At 60.2% G+C, this 15,657-nt stretch overlaps 1 protein-coding gene across 1 annotated transcript; it reads right to left on the bottom strand.

Annotated features, from left to right (window-relative positions):
* Window positions 1-16: 16 nt before the first annotated feature.
* On the bottom strand, window positions 17-14,497 carry LOC142362439 (maestro heat-like repeat-containing protein family member 2B). Its single transcript, XM_075431073.1, has 31 exons — window positions 14,414-14,497; window positions 14,156-14,351; window positions 12,398-12,494; window positions 12,167-12,245; window positions 11,364-11,474; window positions 10,583-10,705; window positions 9,969-10,134; window positions 9,496-9,594; window positions 9,075-9,226; window positions 8,667-8,810; window positions 8,137-8,229; window positions 7,737-7,821; window positions 7,512-7,625; window positions 7,043-7,116; window positions 6,510-6,629; window positions 5,433-5,540; window positions 5,080-5,248; window positions 4,687-4,727; window positions 4,269-4,410; window positions 3,316-3,368; window positions 2,801-2,908; window positions 2,438-2,557; window positions 2,139-2,261; window positions 1,887-2,009; window positions 1,679-1,840; window positions 1,329-1,451; window positions 1,207-1,260; window positions 1,006-1,073; window positions 526-655; window positions 325-420; window positions 17-181 (listed from the first exon to the last, which is right to left on the bottom strand). Exons 1-31 carry the CDS (start codon window positions 14,495-14,497, stop codon window positions 17-19), a joined length of 3,522 nt encoding a protein of 1,173 aa, XP_075287188.1.
* Window positions 14,498-15,657: the final 1,160 nt, after the last annotated feature.

The following is a 15,657-nucleotide window of genomic DNA, read 5'->3' as shown; positions in this document are numbered from 1 at the left end:
CCCACTGCCTCTGCCCTCAGACGGCTCTTGCCTCCCTGCCAGCGGCTCCCCACTCCAGCCTTCGCCCCCGGCTGCTCTCGTCCAGCTCCGGGCTGGCTCCCGGCCTTCCCTCTGGCACGGCCCACTTCTCTGCCTGTCCTGAGGCCACATGGCCGGGGGCTCGCGTCCCCCAGCTCAGCCCCTCGCCCCGCACAAACACACAGCCTCAGAGCGAGGAGCCAAAGCCCTGCTTTCCCATAGCAAAGGTATCCACCTCTTGCCACCCTCTGCAGACTCAATGCCCTGCCCCTCTGACGCTCTCCCTCTTGTCCCAGGGCTACTCACATCGACCACGTCGTCCAAGCTGGTCGAGCTTGCCTCCGCCTCCAGCAGAGTTGCTATGAGGTGGCCCAGATCTTGCATGCATCTGCTGTGCAGAACCTGAAGGCAGGAAAGGAGAGCTGAGGTTCTGCACCATGGGGACGGCCAGGGCACGCTGAGCTGGGAACCTGACCCAGAGGTGGGCAGGCACTGGCCGCTGGGTACCTGAACATTTACAGCTGCCTTCGCTGCCTGCCTTCCCTTCTGCCTCTCAGGCGGATAGGACACGACACTGTGGCAGCACACTGCCAGCAGCTTCCGATTGTCCTCCTGGCTCAGAAGTGGCCTCAGCTTGCTGGCCAGAGGAAAAATGAAGAGAAAAAAGAAAGCGGATTTACTTGCCCTCTCCAGCGTGCCTCAAAGCACAACTGGGTTCCACCTAATCAAGGGCCCCAAATACAACACCCCCAGCCCACGCCAGCAAGCCCTGCCTTCAGCTCCAGCAACTCCTGCCTCTGCCCAGGCAGTGGGCAAACCCCCACCCCCAGGTTGAGGAACCCCCGGGGCTCCCTTCCTTCGGGAGACCCCCACAATGGGGAACAGCCTCCCGCTCCACAGCCCCAGCAGCTCCCGGCCCCAAGCTCAAGTCACTTGGGCTGGCTGGGGCGCACTGGGAGGCCCCAGAGCCCGGGGAACAGACCTCACCTCAACTTCTCCAGGGGCTGCAACACTCCATGCACCAGGGAGTCCCACGGCTCCCTCTCCAACCAGTCCTGTGAGGCCCAGAGACACAAGCACAGAGTTGGCAGCCCGCAGGGGCACGGGACAGCCCTCCCCTGCTGACAGGCTTTGACAGACTACGCCCCGTCACCCCCATGGATGCCCCAAGGCACCCAAGGGCCCCACCAGCTCGGGACACAGCTCCAGCAGCTCCCACCAAGCCGACAGACCATCGTGCCTCTGGGGAAAGCAGAGCATGGCGCAGCCCCAAACTCCCCTGTCTCACTGCCCCAGCTACAGACACTCACCAGCAGGGTCCACATCACCTTCTGCTTCAAGCCGAGCTCAAAGCTGCCGCAGTCGCCCACAGCCTGGATGGCACTGCTGACCTCAGTGATGCTCTGCACCAAGGCCAGCTTGAGCTGCCAGTCCTGAGGGCAAAGAGAGCAAAGCACCCCTTGAACTCTTGGAAGGGCTGAGGGGTGCAAGAGGAGCATGGGCAGAGGGAACCCGTGGGGGGTTTGCATCTGGATGGGGAGAACAAACCCGTGCTTGGGGGATCTTTAGAAACAGACCCACCATCTCGGTATGCCCCAGCCCCGAGGGGCTGGAGCGAGGGCACCCAGGCAGCCCTGCCCTGCGCACCCCGAGCTCCTACCCTCTCTCTGGCTCCGCAGAGCTGCAGAATGTTGCCCACAATTTCTTTCTCCACGCAGGCGAGCAGCTGCTCCTTGGGTGCACACAGGGCTATGCTGCTGTAGGTGTGCATCAGAGCAGCGCAAGTGGCCTGGGCTCTCTCCTTATTCTGCTGCTGCTGTACCTGTGTCGACAGAGATGCCCCAAGATGTCAGCCCCAGGACTGCCACGGGCTCCTGCGGCAGCTCCTCGTTCAGCCGGGCACCTCCCCGCAGCTCCCCGAGCCGCCAGCTCCGGGGCCGGGAGCTGTTCCCATCCCGCAGCGTGGGTTCTCGCATGGGGATGGGGAGGAGCTGCACCCAGCACAGCTCTCGGGGAGCTCTTACAAGAGGCCTTCTCTAAATGCAGCTGCCGCAGCTTGGGGAGAAGGGGAAATCAAGCCAGAAATGGAAAGCTAAACAGCAAAACCCTGGATCGTTTACCTTCCAGCCCGTGGAAGTCTGACACAGCCAGTCTCCGGTGAAAGCGGAGGAGAACATTGTCACCGTGTCCAAGACCAGGTGGAAGTGGTTCTCGGCAGCACGGGACACAACAGAAATCATGCCCTGCAGCCGCAGAGAAACGAGGAGTCAGCTCCAGCCCAGGCACTCCGCCGTGGCCAGCGACAACGGCCAGGTAGGACGTTGCAGCAAGGGCGAAACGGCAGCAACGGGGAAGTCAAGGAGGCCTGGAGCAGGGCCAGGAGCAGCAGGGGATGCTCAGGACATGGACATCGCCTCACCTGGGCCTCAGGCAGCTCCATAGGGTTCGCCTCCTGAAGGAACCTCAGCACCTCCTCACGGACGTGTCCGAGGTCCCGACAAGCCGCCAGCGCTGTCCCGAGAGCCTTGTAGAGGAACAGCTGAAAGGGAAGAGGCCGAGCCTGAGCTGCAGTCATGGCCCGACCCGTCACGAGAGGGCTGGCCCCAGAAGGGCCCGACTGGCCCTGGGAGCGGGCGAAGCCGGCCATCACGCCGGGCTGTAGCCAGCCGCTGGGGCAGCCCGGGGTGACGCATCTTTTGGGGGAGGGGGAACGGCACGCAGTGGAAACCCCCTGTGTGGGCAGAGCATGGGCACCAGCCCCGGCGCGGGGCAGGGGACATACCTTCTCCCAGGAGCCGGGGACAGAGCTGCCCAGCTGCTGGCTCAGCTCCTGGCTCAGCCCCACGGTCCAGGCCCCGTCTTCGATGGGCTCCAGCGACGCTCGCAGGAACTGTGGGGAACAGGAGAGGACGCGAGTGTTCTCCTGGCCCTGGCCGGGGCCCTTTCCACGCCCCTGTGTCCCGGGACACTGCGCAGGGACAGCTGCCGGGAACGGCAGTCTCTTCCCCCACCCCAGCCAACCCTCTTTTCACCAGCCTCCCTCCTCTCCCAACACCCCCGGCACGCCGGACACCGAGGAGGCGGCCGTGGCCAAGGTGTGTGCTGCAGCGTCCCAGGGCACTGGCCATCAGCTGTGGCGTGTGTGCAGACAGCAGCTCCTCCGAGCGGGCAGGCACTACTGCGGGGGTGCCACGGGGCGTTCTGCAGGTGCCCCCACCGCCCGGTGCCGGCACAGGCAGCCCCGAGCTTCCTCCCACAGCTCAGCGCGCTCCCTCTTCTCCCCCAGGGATGCTGTACCTTCAGCATACGCTCCTCCCAGTCTGCAGAGTCCAGGGAGACCTCGGTTGTTCCTGGAAAGCAGAAGGAAGCAAAACCCTTGCTGCTATTGAAGCTCACAGCCAAGAAGAGCCCAGTAGTCTCCTCTGCGGTCACACGTCCCAAAAGTCCCAGGCCATCAGGCTGGAGAGGGCCTGCGAGCACCTACACCACAGCCCTTGGGAGGCCACAGACACAGGAGGGATCCCAGGGGCATTTGTCAGAGCCACTGAGTCAAGCTGGGGAAGGACGCGCAGACCGCGGCTGATCCCCACTGCCTGACTGCAGCTCCCAGAACAACTTGGACCACTGAGTGCCAGCACACACCGGCAACACCCGTTTTCTCCTGAATCACCCACCACTTTCTGCCCATTTCATAGAATCATAAAATCATAGAATCAAGAAAGTTGGGAAAGACCTCTCAGATCAGCAAGTCCAACCCTCACGCCAACACCACCACACCTGCTCAGCCATGTCCTGAAGTGCCACATCTACCCGTTTTTTGAGCACCTCCAGGGATGGTGACTCCACCACTTCCCTGGGCAGCCTGTTCCAATGCTTCACCAGTCTTTCAGTAAGGAAATTTTTCCTAATAGCCAAACTAAACCTCCCCTGACGCAACCTGAGCCCGTCTGTGGCCCTGGGCACTTGGCCCTCCGAAGCCTGGGAGCTGCAGCCCCTCCAGCAGTACCAGTCCAATCCTTGCCCTGAACCCCCACCAGGACACGGGGGTGCCACCGTGACCTGCTGTCCTAGGGGACACCAACGGCCCCGTCCATCCACTGGGCCATGGCTGCCCCCAGCCTCAGCACTGGCTCCCTGGAAGGCAAAAGGCTGCGGAGCAAGCGCTGAGGAACTGGGCCCCATTCCCCTCCATCACGCTGGGACGCTGCATTTCCCTGCCCCTCGTCCCTCCCTCCCCACCCGCGCTTCACCTTCCAGGTACTGCAGCAGGGGCGGCATCTCGGTGGCCCACACCGCCGCCACGGCCCTGTGGATCCTGCCGTGGAGAGCCTGCAGCAGCCGCAAGGCAGCGGCTGCGCGTTCGCCGGTCTTTTCAGGAGCCGCTGCCAACACCTAGGCGAGGACAGGAGGGAAGGGTCGCTCCTGCCGCCGCAGCCACAGCTTCTCCCGCCACGGAGGGAGGGAGGGAGGGAGGGAGGGAGCTCTGCGGGCGGCCAGCGGCTTCACCAGGGTGCTGCCGGCCCCGAGGAAGGAGGGGGATCCCCGGCGGGCTCAGGCGCGCTGCCTCCTCCTCGGGGGTCCCGGCACTGGCCTCAACAGCATCTCTGCCGTGGGCTCTCCCATCACCCCCGGCCAGGAAAGTTCTTTCCTCAGGGCCGCGCTACTCACCAGCAGTCGAACCAGCAGGGCTTGGGGAGTCGGCAGCCGGGCTGCGGGGAGGAACAAAGGCTGGATGAGCGGACGAGCCCCCGCCGTGCCCTGCCCCTCGCACCTCCGATACCCCCGCACAGGGCTGAGAGCGGCCGTGCTGCCAGGGCGCTGGGCCAGGGGCTCCCGAGGGCTGCCCAGCGGGAGATGAAGGCAGCTCCGGCACGGCCGGGAACAAGCCCCGGCTCCCCAGGAGAGCCAGGTCTCTGCGCCGGGCAAGGGGCAATGCAGGGCAGAGCCCCCCATGCCCAGCAGCAGAGCCTGCCTCTGCCCTTTGGCTCTCCTGCTCAGGGCTGCGGAGGAACACGGAGACACAGACCGGACCGGCCCCCAGCCAAACCCAGCGGCACTCACCAGGGCTCCCATCTTGCTCCGGGGAGTTCACGGCATCGGGCTTCTCTTCTTCCTCGTGCCCCGCTCTCTCCTGCCTCTCCACGAGGGCTCGGAGGCAGCGGGACAGCGGGATCAGCATGCCGCTGTACTGGGCTGGCACCACGTACTCCAGAAGCCTCGGCCACAGGAGCTGCAGAGAAAGACCAGGCAATTCACCACAGCGGCACTTCCACTCCGCTCGCAGACAGAAAGGATGGTTTGCTTTTCCCTGAGCCTCGCGCGCTGCAGCGCACATCGGGGAGAGGTTCAGGGCATGGGGAAAAATGCCCTGAAGGGAAGAAGTGGCCGCTGCAGCGGGGCACAGGGTGGCTTACCTTGGTCATCCCTCTCAGAGAGACGTCCAGCGAGCCCACGATTTCCATGCACAGGGCTTGAAGAGCTTGTTCCTCCGGGTTTTCCCAGGCCAAATGGCCTTCTGCCACCTGCAAGACGCAGTTGCCCAAAGCCCCGTTACTCAGCTCCCAACCGACAAGGCTCAGACATGGCCCTCCCAGTGCTCCTGCAACAGCCTCCCAGGACCACTGACCTCCTGAAGGAGGACAAGGACAGCCAGACCTAGCTCAGGGACCAGTTCCCAGATGCTGGCAAGGACTGGGAAGTCTGCGAGCAGAGAGATGCTGCTAGTCTGCACGGTCCCTCAGGACCCAAATGCTGCTGTCATGCCAGTGCAGCACAGGTGAGGAACGTGCCCTTCAGCGGGGCTCTTCTCACGGCCAGACCTGGTGGCAGCAGGTCCGACGGATGCGGAGTGGAACCCAGCAGCCCCCTCCTGCACCCTGCTCCCGAAGCAGAGCCAGCCCAAGCCCTGCAGCACCGCGACGCACGCGTGTCGAAGATCCTCGGCAAGTCAGCGGGAGGCTCGGCCATCCCCAGCCTTCATCTCCTGGGCACCCAGCTGGAAACGCTCACCGAAGGGACTGCCAAAAGGCCTGTCCCCATGCCAGAAGGGACACGGGCCCCCAAGACTGCTCTCAGACGGGCAGGGCATGCTTTGGAGGGCCCCAGCACAAGAGCCCCACAGAAAGCTCCTCCAGCCAGGCCCACCTCCCTGCACTGGCTGCGTTTTGCTGATCATCCATCAGCATCTAAGGATGGAGGATGTCCCCTCCCTACAAGGTCCCTCCCTTCGGAAGGCAGCTTTGCTCAGCCCGTGGGCTGCACACGCAGTCCCGGGTGGTACGCCCAGGTGCAAACCCACACCACCCACCGACGCCTCCACCGACAGCAGCACAGACACCCATGAGGAGCGGCCATTTGGAGGATGCTCCGATGGCAGTGCCGGCGACGACGGCCCTGCAGTGTGGAGGTCTCCACGGCCAAGGATGCCCGCAGGAGCTCTCAGCACAGCCCAGGCACTGGGCAAAGCCCCGGCTGTCCCGCTCTGCCCTTACCAGTCTGCCCGAGATCCGGCCAAACTCGTTGAAGATGTGCCCCACCACATCCCATTCCTGACAGCTCTGGGAGCCAGAGCTCAGCAGCTCCCTGATGAACTCCACAACTGCTGTCTGCACCTGCCAGGGGAGACCGTGGTTACCACCCTCCTGGTCAACACCTTCGCTTGGGAGCCGCCTTAGTGGCTTGCAGAGAGATGGTGAGGGCATGGCAGCAGCTTTTGCTCCGCAGCTCAGTCACGGACTTTAGCACCTGGCTGCATGTGCATTTGCCCATCCGTTGTGACCTCCCCACCCCAGGCTGCCAGCTCTCCCCAGGGAGGAGACAGCACCCACCACCTGGGCAACGTGCTGTCACCTCCCCAGGCACTCCAACGCTGCCCACGCCAGCAGCAGCATCACCTCTCACCATCAGCTCTCCGGGGAGCACGGTCAGCCCCCAAACTGCCGCTCCTGCTACAGCCTCACCAGGCTCTGCCCCCAGGGAGAGGCTTTCTCTGCCGCCCTGGCAGCCCCTTCCCAAACCAGCTCACCTGGGCACTGGGGTTGCTGCACACCGACCGCACGGCCTCCACCAGCTGCGGCAGCTGCTCTCTTGTTGCAGGGTCTGGAACAGACACGGAGAGGTGCGCACTGAGGCAGAGCCCCCACGGCACAAGGCACCCCTTGAAGCTTCTGAGCTTTTCATACGTTAGCGGGACAGAAAAGCGGGGCCCAAGTCTGACTTCACAGGAGGCAGCAGCGTACCCAGAGCAACTCCGTTTCTAGAGGCACGGCTATTTTATAGGGATCAAAAGCTACGGTAACAGAGAACTAGAGAAATGGCACGGGTACAAGCAGCTCCTGCGCCCACCAGCCCGCCTGTGTCACTGAGCTTGGAGCATCAGCTCAGCTGGGGACCTGCTCTTTGCAGCTCCTTTCGGGTGCAGGTGCACCACTTCCAGCCTCTTCCTGCTCTCAGCCCACCAGCCCCAACCCCCGCCTCGCGTCCCAGGCACTGACCATCAGAGCGGGCCAGTTCTCTCAGCAGGCCCAGAGCTGCCACGCGATAGGCATTGCTCCTGCTGCTCAGCTGGCAGCGCAGAAACGCAATCGTCTCCTCCGGGTAGGTGCGGGCTGCAGAGAAGAAATCACGTTCTGCGTTAGCAGGCAGCTGCCTCCAGCTGCTGAGGACTGGAACAGAGCTGCCACGGCACAGCGGGGCATCGCCCAGCCTCCGCTCCTTACCCAGCAGCACGATGCAGCGGGACAGCACTGCCTTGCGACCCAGGCCAGGCTCTTTGGTCACATCACAGAGCCGTAGGAACAAAGCCTGTTTCAAAGAAATTCACGTCAGCGCAGAAGGGGACTGAAAAGAAGCAGCGCTGCCTGCCCTCCTCTCCCAGAGTCCTGCCACTCGGCCGAGAGGCAAATGGCCCAGGGAGCTGGGCTGCCCCTCGCTCCCCTTCCAGACAGCCAGGACCAGGCCTCTTGCAGCCTGCAGGCACCTCCGTGGCACCGGGATCACAAACCCTGGCGTGCTGCTGGCCTGCGGGAAGGTCCCGGCGGAGGGACGCCCTGCCCTGCCCTGCCCTGCCCGCCGGCAGCCTTTCCCCTCCGCGCAGTCCAGCGTGCGGGCTCCCCTTACCTGGCAGTACACAGCCGAGCTGATGGCCAGAGCCAAGCCCTGGGGGATTGGGCTCTGAAGTCCCTCCAGCGTCTCCAGCAGATAGCTGAGGTTCTGCAAGAGAATGGCGCAGCAAGAGGAGGCTCAAGCCACCTCAAGCCACTTGCGACGGGAGAAACCCAGCACATCTGGGCTAAGGGGAGTCCCTGTCACCAGCTCCCAGGGAAAACCCCAAACCCTCCTGCACGGGGCTTCGTTGCCCTCCCCTCAGAGCAGCATCGGGACTGGACACAGCCCTGGGCATTCGAGCAAAGCTCTTCCCGCACGCACAGCCCCAGGGAGGTGGCAATGCCAGAAGATGAGCCTCACGGATGTGACGCTTGGCTCCCTCCTGGCCCCCCCCTGCATTGCCCTGCTCTTGCCCCAAGAGCGCACGCAAGCCTCAGGCCTCCTCTGCTCTCCCTGGTCCTTCTCAAAGGCCTTCCCAGGTCCTCTGGGCACTCGCACAGACCCACCCGAGCAGCCACGCTGGGCCCCACACGACTCCTCACCTTGGTGACCTGGGAGGTGTCTCGCACCTCCTGATATTGCTGCAGGAGCCAGAGGAACGGCTCCCAGGCATGGTATCCGTGCCGCTCCCCGTGCAGAAGGGCCACCGTCATGGCAGTCACTGCCCCGAGGACAGCCTGCTTGTCCTGGAGAGGGAAAGGAGAAGCCCTGCTGGGAGAGACAGCCTTTGCCCATGCTGCTGCCCCAGCCCTCCCCGAACAAAGGCCCCAGGACTCTGCTGCTTCCCCCCAGGGAGCCCCCAGACACAGGGCGGCAGGCTCCCGGCTTGGGGGGCTTCCTCGCCCAGACTGCTCCCTCTCCACCCTGCTCGCACCCCGCCGCGCACAGATGGGCCCGCTGACGTGGACATGCCCGCTGCGGCCCCAGGCATGGAAAGCAGCACTTCTCACCTCTTCCTCCTCGCAGTGCAGCAAATTCGCCACAACGTAGCGGAAGACCGGGTAAATGTCTCGGCACAGCCGCGCTTCCCGACTGCGAGGGAAGGGGCACTGCTCCCGGCTGCAGAAGTATGCGGTGACCCCTTTCGACCACTGCTCCACAACTGCACCAGGACAAAGGAGAAGGGAGCACATGACAGTCTGCAGCAGGGAGGGGACCTCTGTGCAGTGCCGCTGTGTCCTGCCCACCGCAACGTCCCAGGTTCCCCCTGCTCCTTCTACACACTCACAGCGCTTTGGGATCGCCAAGGCCTGACCTCACCGGGGGCTGACGCCCACCACGTTCCCTCGGAGACCGCACGGAGCCATCAAAGGCCACCCCTGCCCCGGCAACCCCGGCCAAGGAGCTGCTCACCACTACCCTAACACTCACCGCTGCAGAAGGTGCGCAGGATCCGGCCGCTCCCCACCTGGCTCAGCATGGCGCGCAGGGCCAACAGCGTCATTCCCACAAAGGGGATGCACTGCAGGGCTGCGGAGAAGGCAGGGACAGAGGGACCGAGGGTCAGCGAGAGACACGGGAGACTGGGGTCAATCTCTGGCAAGGCTGGGGCTGCCGGGCCATGCCAGAGGGCATGGGGAGGGCTGCATTCCCCAAGGGGGACACAGCAGGGAAGCTCTCTGGGGAAACAGGGAGGACAGTGGGGGGCACAGACCCCACGCGTTTCTCTCCAGTGGGTTCCCACCCTCCAGGAACCGAGCTGCTGGCCAGCCCTGGCATGCAGCGGGGAGGCTTGGCAATTTCATAGCCCCCCAGCCCAACACAGAGCATTTAGGAAGGGGGAGGATCCCTGCTGCCCACTATCGCAGACCCCGACCCAAACCGGGAGGCCAAGGGTGCCGTACCGTAGCTGCGGGACAGTTTGCCTAGGGTGAGGAGCACAAACTCCTCCGGAACCTTCCCCATGGCCTTCAGGTGTCTCTGGAGCTCCGACATGACAAAGTGGAAGTGGGAGCGGGCCAGAGCCACCAGGACATCGCTAGCAGCCGTCTTCATGTCGTCTGTCACACCCTGGAAAAGCACCACAGGTTCAGCACTCCTGAGGAAACGGCTGAGGCACTCGCACAGGCTGAACGCCCCTGTCTCCCGTGCAAGTCCCCTTGCTGCAGTTGTGCTCGGGCCAGGGCGTCCGCTGCCTCTTGTACCCCGGGGCAGGCGAGCAGCACCTCAGGGAGACGAGGGACACTTCTCCCCGGCACAGCCCTGTGCTGCTGCCTCCTCTCCCTCTCTGCGGAGATGCTGGGAACAAACTGTCGCAGACTCCAGACCCTCCCCCGTGGGGCCTCTCCATGGGGCTGCTGGGTGCCCAAGGTTCTTCATCAAGCCAGGAGGAACAACCTTGAGCTGAACCCAGCTTGGTGGGAATAACCGAGGAACATCTCTGCGCTGCTCTGTATTTCCCCAAAACCCAGGGGCGTAGGCAGGCTGCTTTGGTGGCCTTGGAAGAGAACAAGCTCACCTGGGCTGCCCGCATGTCGCTGGATGCCTCTGCTATCAGGCGGTTCATGATGCCGCCCGGCAAACGGCCATCGTCTCCCTGCAAGACGCTCTCCAGCTCCCGGTATATCTCCACTCGGTCACCCTGAGGACAGACCAAAGGGGAGGGAGCGATGAGACTTGGGACTTGCTTTGTCCTCGTTCCCGGCGAGCCACGAGAGAGACCTGCTGCCCCACAAATCATCTGTGTGCCACGGGCACGAGGGACCAGCTGCAGGCATCGCTCAGGACAGACACAGCCAAGAGCAAGATCTCCTGTGGCACCTCCGACACCAACAGAGAGCCAGGCAGGGAGACCAACTCCACCAGGGTAAGAGGCCATGCAGGAGCCCAGAAAGCCATTCCCGAGGCCGGGGAATGGCGGAGGTCAGAGGGAGAGCGCCAGACGAGGCAGGGGAAAGTGTGGGAATGAGACCATGCCCCGAGGAGGGGAAGCCACGAGCACCCTGCACCTTGGGGCCCCGGCGCTGGGACAGTTCCCGAACCAAAGCTAAGGAGGGGCCTTGGGTAAAGGCGCTGCAGAGATGCTGGGGGTTACGCCAGACGCTTTGCCTTGCCCAGGAGAGCGCTGTGAGCTCCCAGGGAAAGGAGGGAGCCAGGGAGCAGTGGCATTAGTCCAGCTTGAGCGGCAGGGACGAAGCGCCTGCGGGAGGGCAGAGGTGCCGTCAGGCGAGATCCCCCTCTGCCGCTGTGCCGGGGAAGCCAGGGGCAGGGAGGGGGGCCCTCAAGCCCCCTGGCCTCACCTCATGGTCTTGCAGATGCTTTAGCAAAGTCCCCACGACCTCCAAGGCAGTGACGGCCACAGGGACAGTCTCCTTCTCCCTGCCTCCATCCTCAGGATGCTCAGGTCTGCACTGGACACAGCAGCACGAGCAGAAGGCTGGAAGAAAAGAAAGAAACGGTTCGCAGGCTGCAGGGCTTCCAAGCAGGGAGGGGTGAGGATCTTCACAGCCTCCCCCAGCACTCACCGCCCGTCCTGGGCAGTGGTGGCAAAAGGGCAGTCAGTGGGATGAGGGGAGGGAGCCTTCCCCCCACTGCGGCGCCACTGGGAAGACCACAGTGGGAGACTGGGCCCAGTGCCAGCACAGCAGTGGGGACCCCGAGCTGGGCAGGGGATGGACGTGGGGCCCTGCCCCATGGGAGAGGAACAGGAGGGCTGGGCAGCCCCAGCTGCCCCACGGAGGGCAGGCAGAGGATGGAGCCAGAGCGCTTTTTGGGGTGAGAAAGGAGGGAGCCCCTTTGGATTTTACCAAATATAAAATTAAGCCCAGAGACAAAGTGTTGATCAAAACATGAAAAGAAGAAAGTTTGTCTCCTCGATGGGACGGACCTTATCTTGTTTTATTGACTACAGAGACTACTGTCCGAACTGCAGAAAAAGGTTAGACTCACACATCACGAATAAAGAAGCCAGTTCATGAATGGAAGAGTTACAGATAATCTTCCAAAAGGATAGATGTCTAAATTCAGTTGCGATACCAGTAATTGTGACTGTAACCCAATAGTATGTGCTCAATGCAGCTACTGTAAAGAGTGGTGGTATTACCATTTCCCCGGGAAATAACGCCCCTAAAGGCTTATGCCCGAAGTGTGAACATCTTGAGCGTATAATTACTGAACAAACACTAAAAAATTAATAGCAAAAAAATCATTGAATCAAATGGGCCACAGTGGTGGAAAATTGTTCATACAGGGTAATAGAGGTAAATTGCAAAGTAAAACTGTGACTGGGAAAAGGGAGTGTCACAAAAAAAGTCAGGTGCCCTACTGTTCTTACCATAACTGAGAAGCAGTCAAAGCTAAGAGCTGGGAAGCCATAAAAAGAAACATGAAGGGAAACAAAGCAGATGGGAAATCCCAGGCCACTACCCTTGCTGTCGAGAAGAAAAACAGAAAACCCGCTGCCGGAAGCAACCCGGTAAGCGAGGGAGACAGAGGGATAAAATGGATTCTAGGGATACTGCTTTTGGTCTCGAATTTGAGGGAATTGACCCAAGATGCCTGTTCTAAGTGCTATCGACTGACCCGGTATGGAAGAACAGTGGTACGGTCACTTTCCAAAACAGGTATGTTGAGATATACTGATGGAGGGGGAGTACAAAATCAATATAAAGAAGAATTAGTTAGAAATGTAACCAAACAAATACAGCACTCTAAACAACCAGGCAGGCCACCTGCGAACATATATGATAAACTAAAACAAAGACTCAGTGAATGGGATCTACCCACCCCAAGTAAAAACCTGTTCATAAATTTAATACAAAACACAAGAATTAAATATAACTCGTTGTTGGATTTGTGAAAGCTCACAAATGACTGAACAATGGCCCTGGAGAGGAGAGGGACTAACCCCAAAACAAATTCTATTGTAGAATCAAATACACACTACTCTCAGAGAGAAGAGACCTGAGGGATAGCTCTTAAGCCATGAAGTAATTGGTCAAATTTGTATAGCCAGGGAAGAAAATAATTTCACTAAATACGTGGGCCACGTCCCATGTAAATTGGTATATACCACCAACTCTACGGAAGGCAAGAGAGGTTGGTGAAAAATTTAATACCTTAGAGTGTTGTCTAAACATAGATGGTAACGGAGAAGCCATTACAAAAATTACTGATGAAACAGAAAGAATTGCTCATGTGCCAATACAGAAATGGAACTCTATTTTATCTGATAACTGGTGAGATAATTTGTTTAACGGAGTTTGATGGAAAAAGTTAAGATTCATATTATTATACTCTGTTATAAGACTTTTGCTTTTACCCTGTATGATTCCATGCTTTATTCGGTTAATTCATTCTGTTGTTCAAGGGATGCAGATTTCAGCAATACCAATGGATCCAGAAATGGTTCAAAGGGGAAAAACCCATTCCTCGGTAATAATTAAAATGAAGAAAAGGAGCCCACTCCGGTTCAACGAGGTTTAGCTCAATTTGAAGCAAGAACACGAATCAATGAGATAAAGAAAAAAAGATGGGGGATTGCAATAGACTACAAGATGACTCGTGTCGAGTGCACATACTGTGCAACTGTGGAAACTAGCATAATGTGAAATAACAAAACTGCAGAAGGCATGGAACTATAGACAGGATATCTGTGGGTTGGAGATTGGGCGAATATGGAAGTGCAGTGCGGTTAGACACTGGGCTAACGTATACTGCTTATGCAAGATGAGCGGGCAGCGGTGGGGAGGCTGCGGCAGCGCGCCAAAAAAGGACGTTTAGAGGACACCGAGGAAGAAGAGACTCTTCATCCCGGAGACCACCAGAGGAACTATACAGACCACCAACATCATAAGACGCATGCGCAAAGAAATTATGCCGTGTAAGCGCAGAGAATCAAAAGAAGGAGGAGACTTCGCGGAAACGAACAGCTCGGAGAGAATATAAAGACCGCCGGTGCCACTAGAAGGTTTGTATGTTGGTGGAGCAGTGACCCCCCGCGCACCCAGCGCTGTTTGCTTGCTTTTTATTGCCTCAAATATTAATAAAGAAAAAAATAATGCAAATGGCGTATTGTCATTTATAACAAGACCAAAGTCAGCTCTCCTCCAGTCCAGGGCAATGAGCTTGCTGTGCGCCCTCCTCGCTGCCCCAAGGATCTCGAACTCCACCATTTCACAGTCACTGCAGCCAAGGCCGCCCTTGAGCTCCACGTTCTCCACCAGCCCCTCCCTGCTGCTGAGAACGAGGGCCAGCACAGCACCTCTCCCCGGGGACTGCTCCGTCACCTGCAGGAGGAACTCATCGTTACCACAGCAGCCCCCCACGCTGCAATGCCACCTGTCCCTGCCCTGCCTTTACCCCTGGCCCAGCAGCTCTCCGCCGGCTCCTCACGCAACCCCAGGCGCCGCGGCTCCCCGGCCCCGCCCGCCATTCCGCCGCTGCCTGAGGAGCGCCCGCCGGCCCGCCCTGAGGGGCCCCGACCCGCGCGCACGGCCGCCCGCCGCCTGCCTCCGCGCGCCTCCCGCCCCAGCCGCCGCGCCGCGCGCCGCCCCCTCGCGCTCCCTCGCCGCTCTCTGCGGGCAGGCGCCGGCCACGCCCCCTCCCCTCAGAGGCTCCGGCGGGAACCGGAGTTTTCTCCTCTGCTTCGGCCGGGAGCAGAGCGCTGCGGGGGTCCGAGGAGGGGAGGCCGCGCCTGGCCAGAGCCGAGCACGGACGGGGGCTGCAGCTGCCCCGCCCGGACGCACGCATCCCCTGGACGGGACCGCATGCCCTCTCTCTGCCCAAACCTGCCAGGAGCAGGGAGCTGGACTCAAAGATCCTCGTGGGACCCTTCCAGCCTGAGGTATTCTATGATCCCCCTTTCTGCCTCTGCTCAGAAACAAGACAAAGTTCAGCCTGAAGCCCCGAGCTAACAGGCTTGGTTCACCTTCAGAGAGGACCTACTCACAAAGCAGAGGGCACATTTTCCTGCTCTGAAACTGAAGAGCTCCTGCAGTCCCAAGGGAGGGCAGAAAATAAATCACAGTCAGCAAATTACAGTTATGAAATTTGCAAGGCAACCTTCGTTTTGTCGGGTTAAAGGGAAATGTGTTCTCAAGCCAAAACCTAGGTGGAAATCCAAAGAGCCACATCCTCTCAAGACACATGGCCACATCACACCTGAATTAAGTCAGTTTCAGCTAGAAGAAAGCTTAGGAACTGCCACTCCCTGCTCCTGATCTTGTGCAAAGGTGGAAACAAAAGACACCACACAGGGCATAAAAGCACCTAACTGGTATCTAATGTCACCCATCTGCTTCTTTGGGGCACTCCTAGGGACACCAGGTTGCTTGCAGCATTAGGTGTCAAGAGACTGTATATAATAAAAGGAAAAGAAAAAAACAAACTTCCAAGAAGATGCTGAAAGGACACTGGTTTTGCCAAGTTCCCCTACAATGATTTAAAGCCAGAACAAAATCATGGCAACAACAAAACCCTCTTCCCGATTGTGATGGAGAACATGGAGGAGCTGTAAATGCAGAGTAGTATCACAGACAGGTGCAGAGGAGCCCAGGACTTGGAAAAGGCAAACAGGGCTGTCAAAACAGCCCG

This window comes from Opisthocomus hoazin, chromosome 9 (genome assembly GCF_030867145.1).
Source record: "Opisthocomus hoazin isolate bOpiHoa1 chromosome 9, bOpiHoa1.hap1, whole genome shotgun sequence".
In the NCBI taxonomy this organism is placed as follows: Eukaryota; Metazoa; Chordata; class Aves; order Opisthocomiformes; family Opisthocomidae; genus Opisthocomus; species Opisthocomus hoazin.
This window is presented reverse-complemented; position numbering and strand designations above follow the sequence as displayed.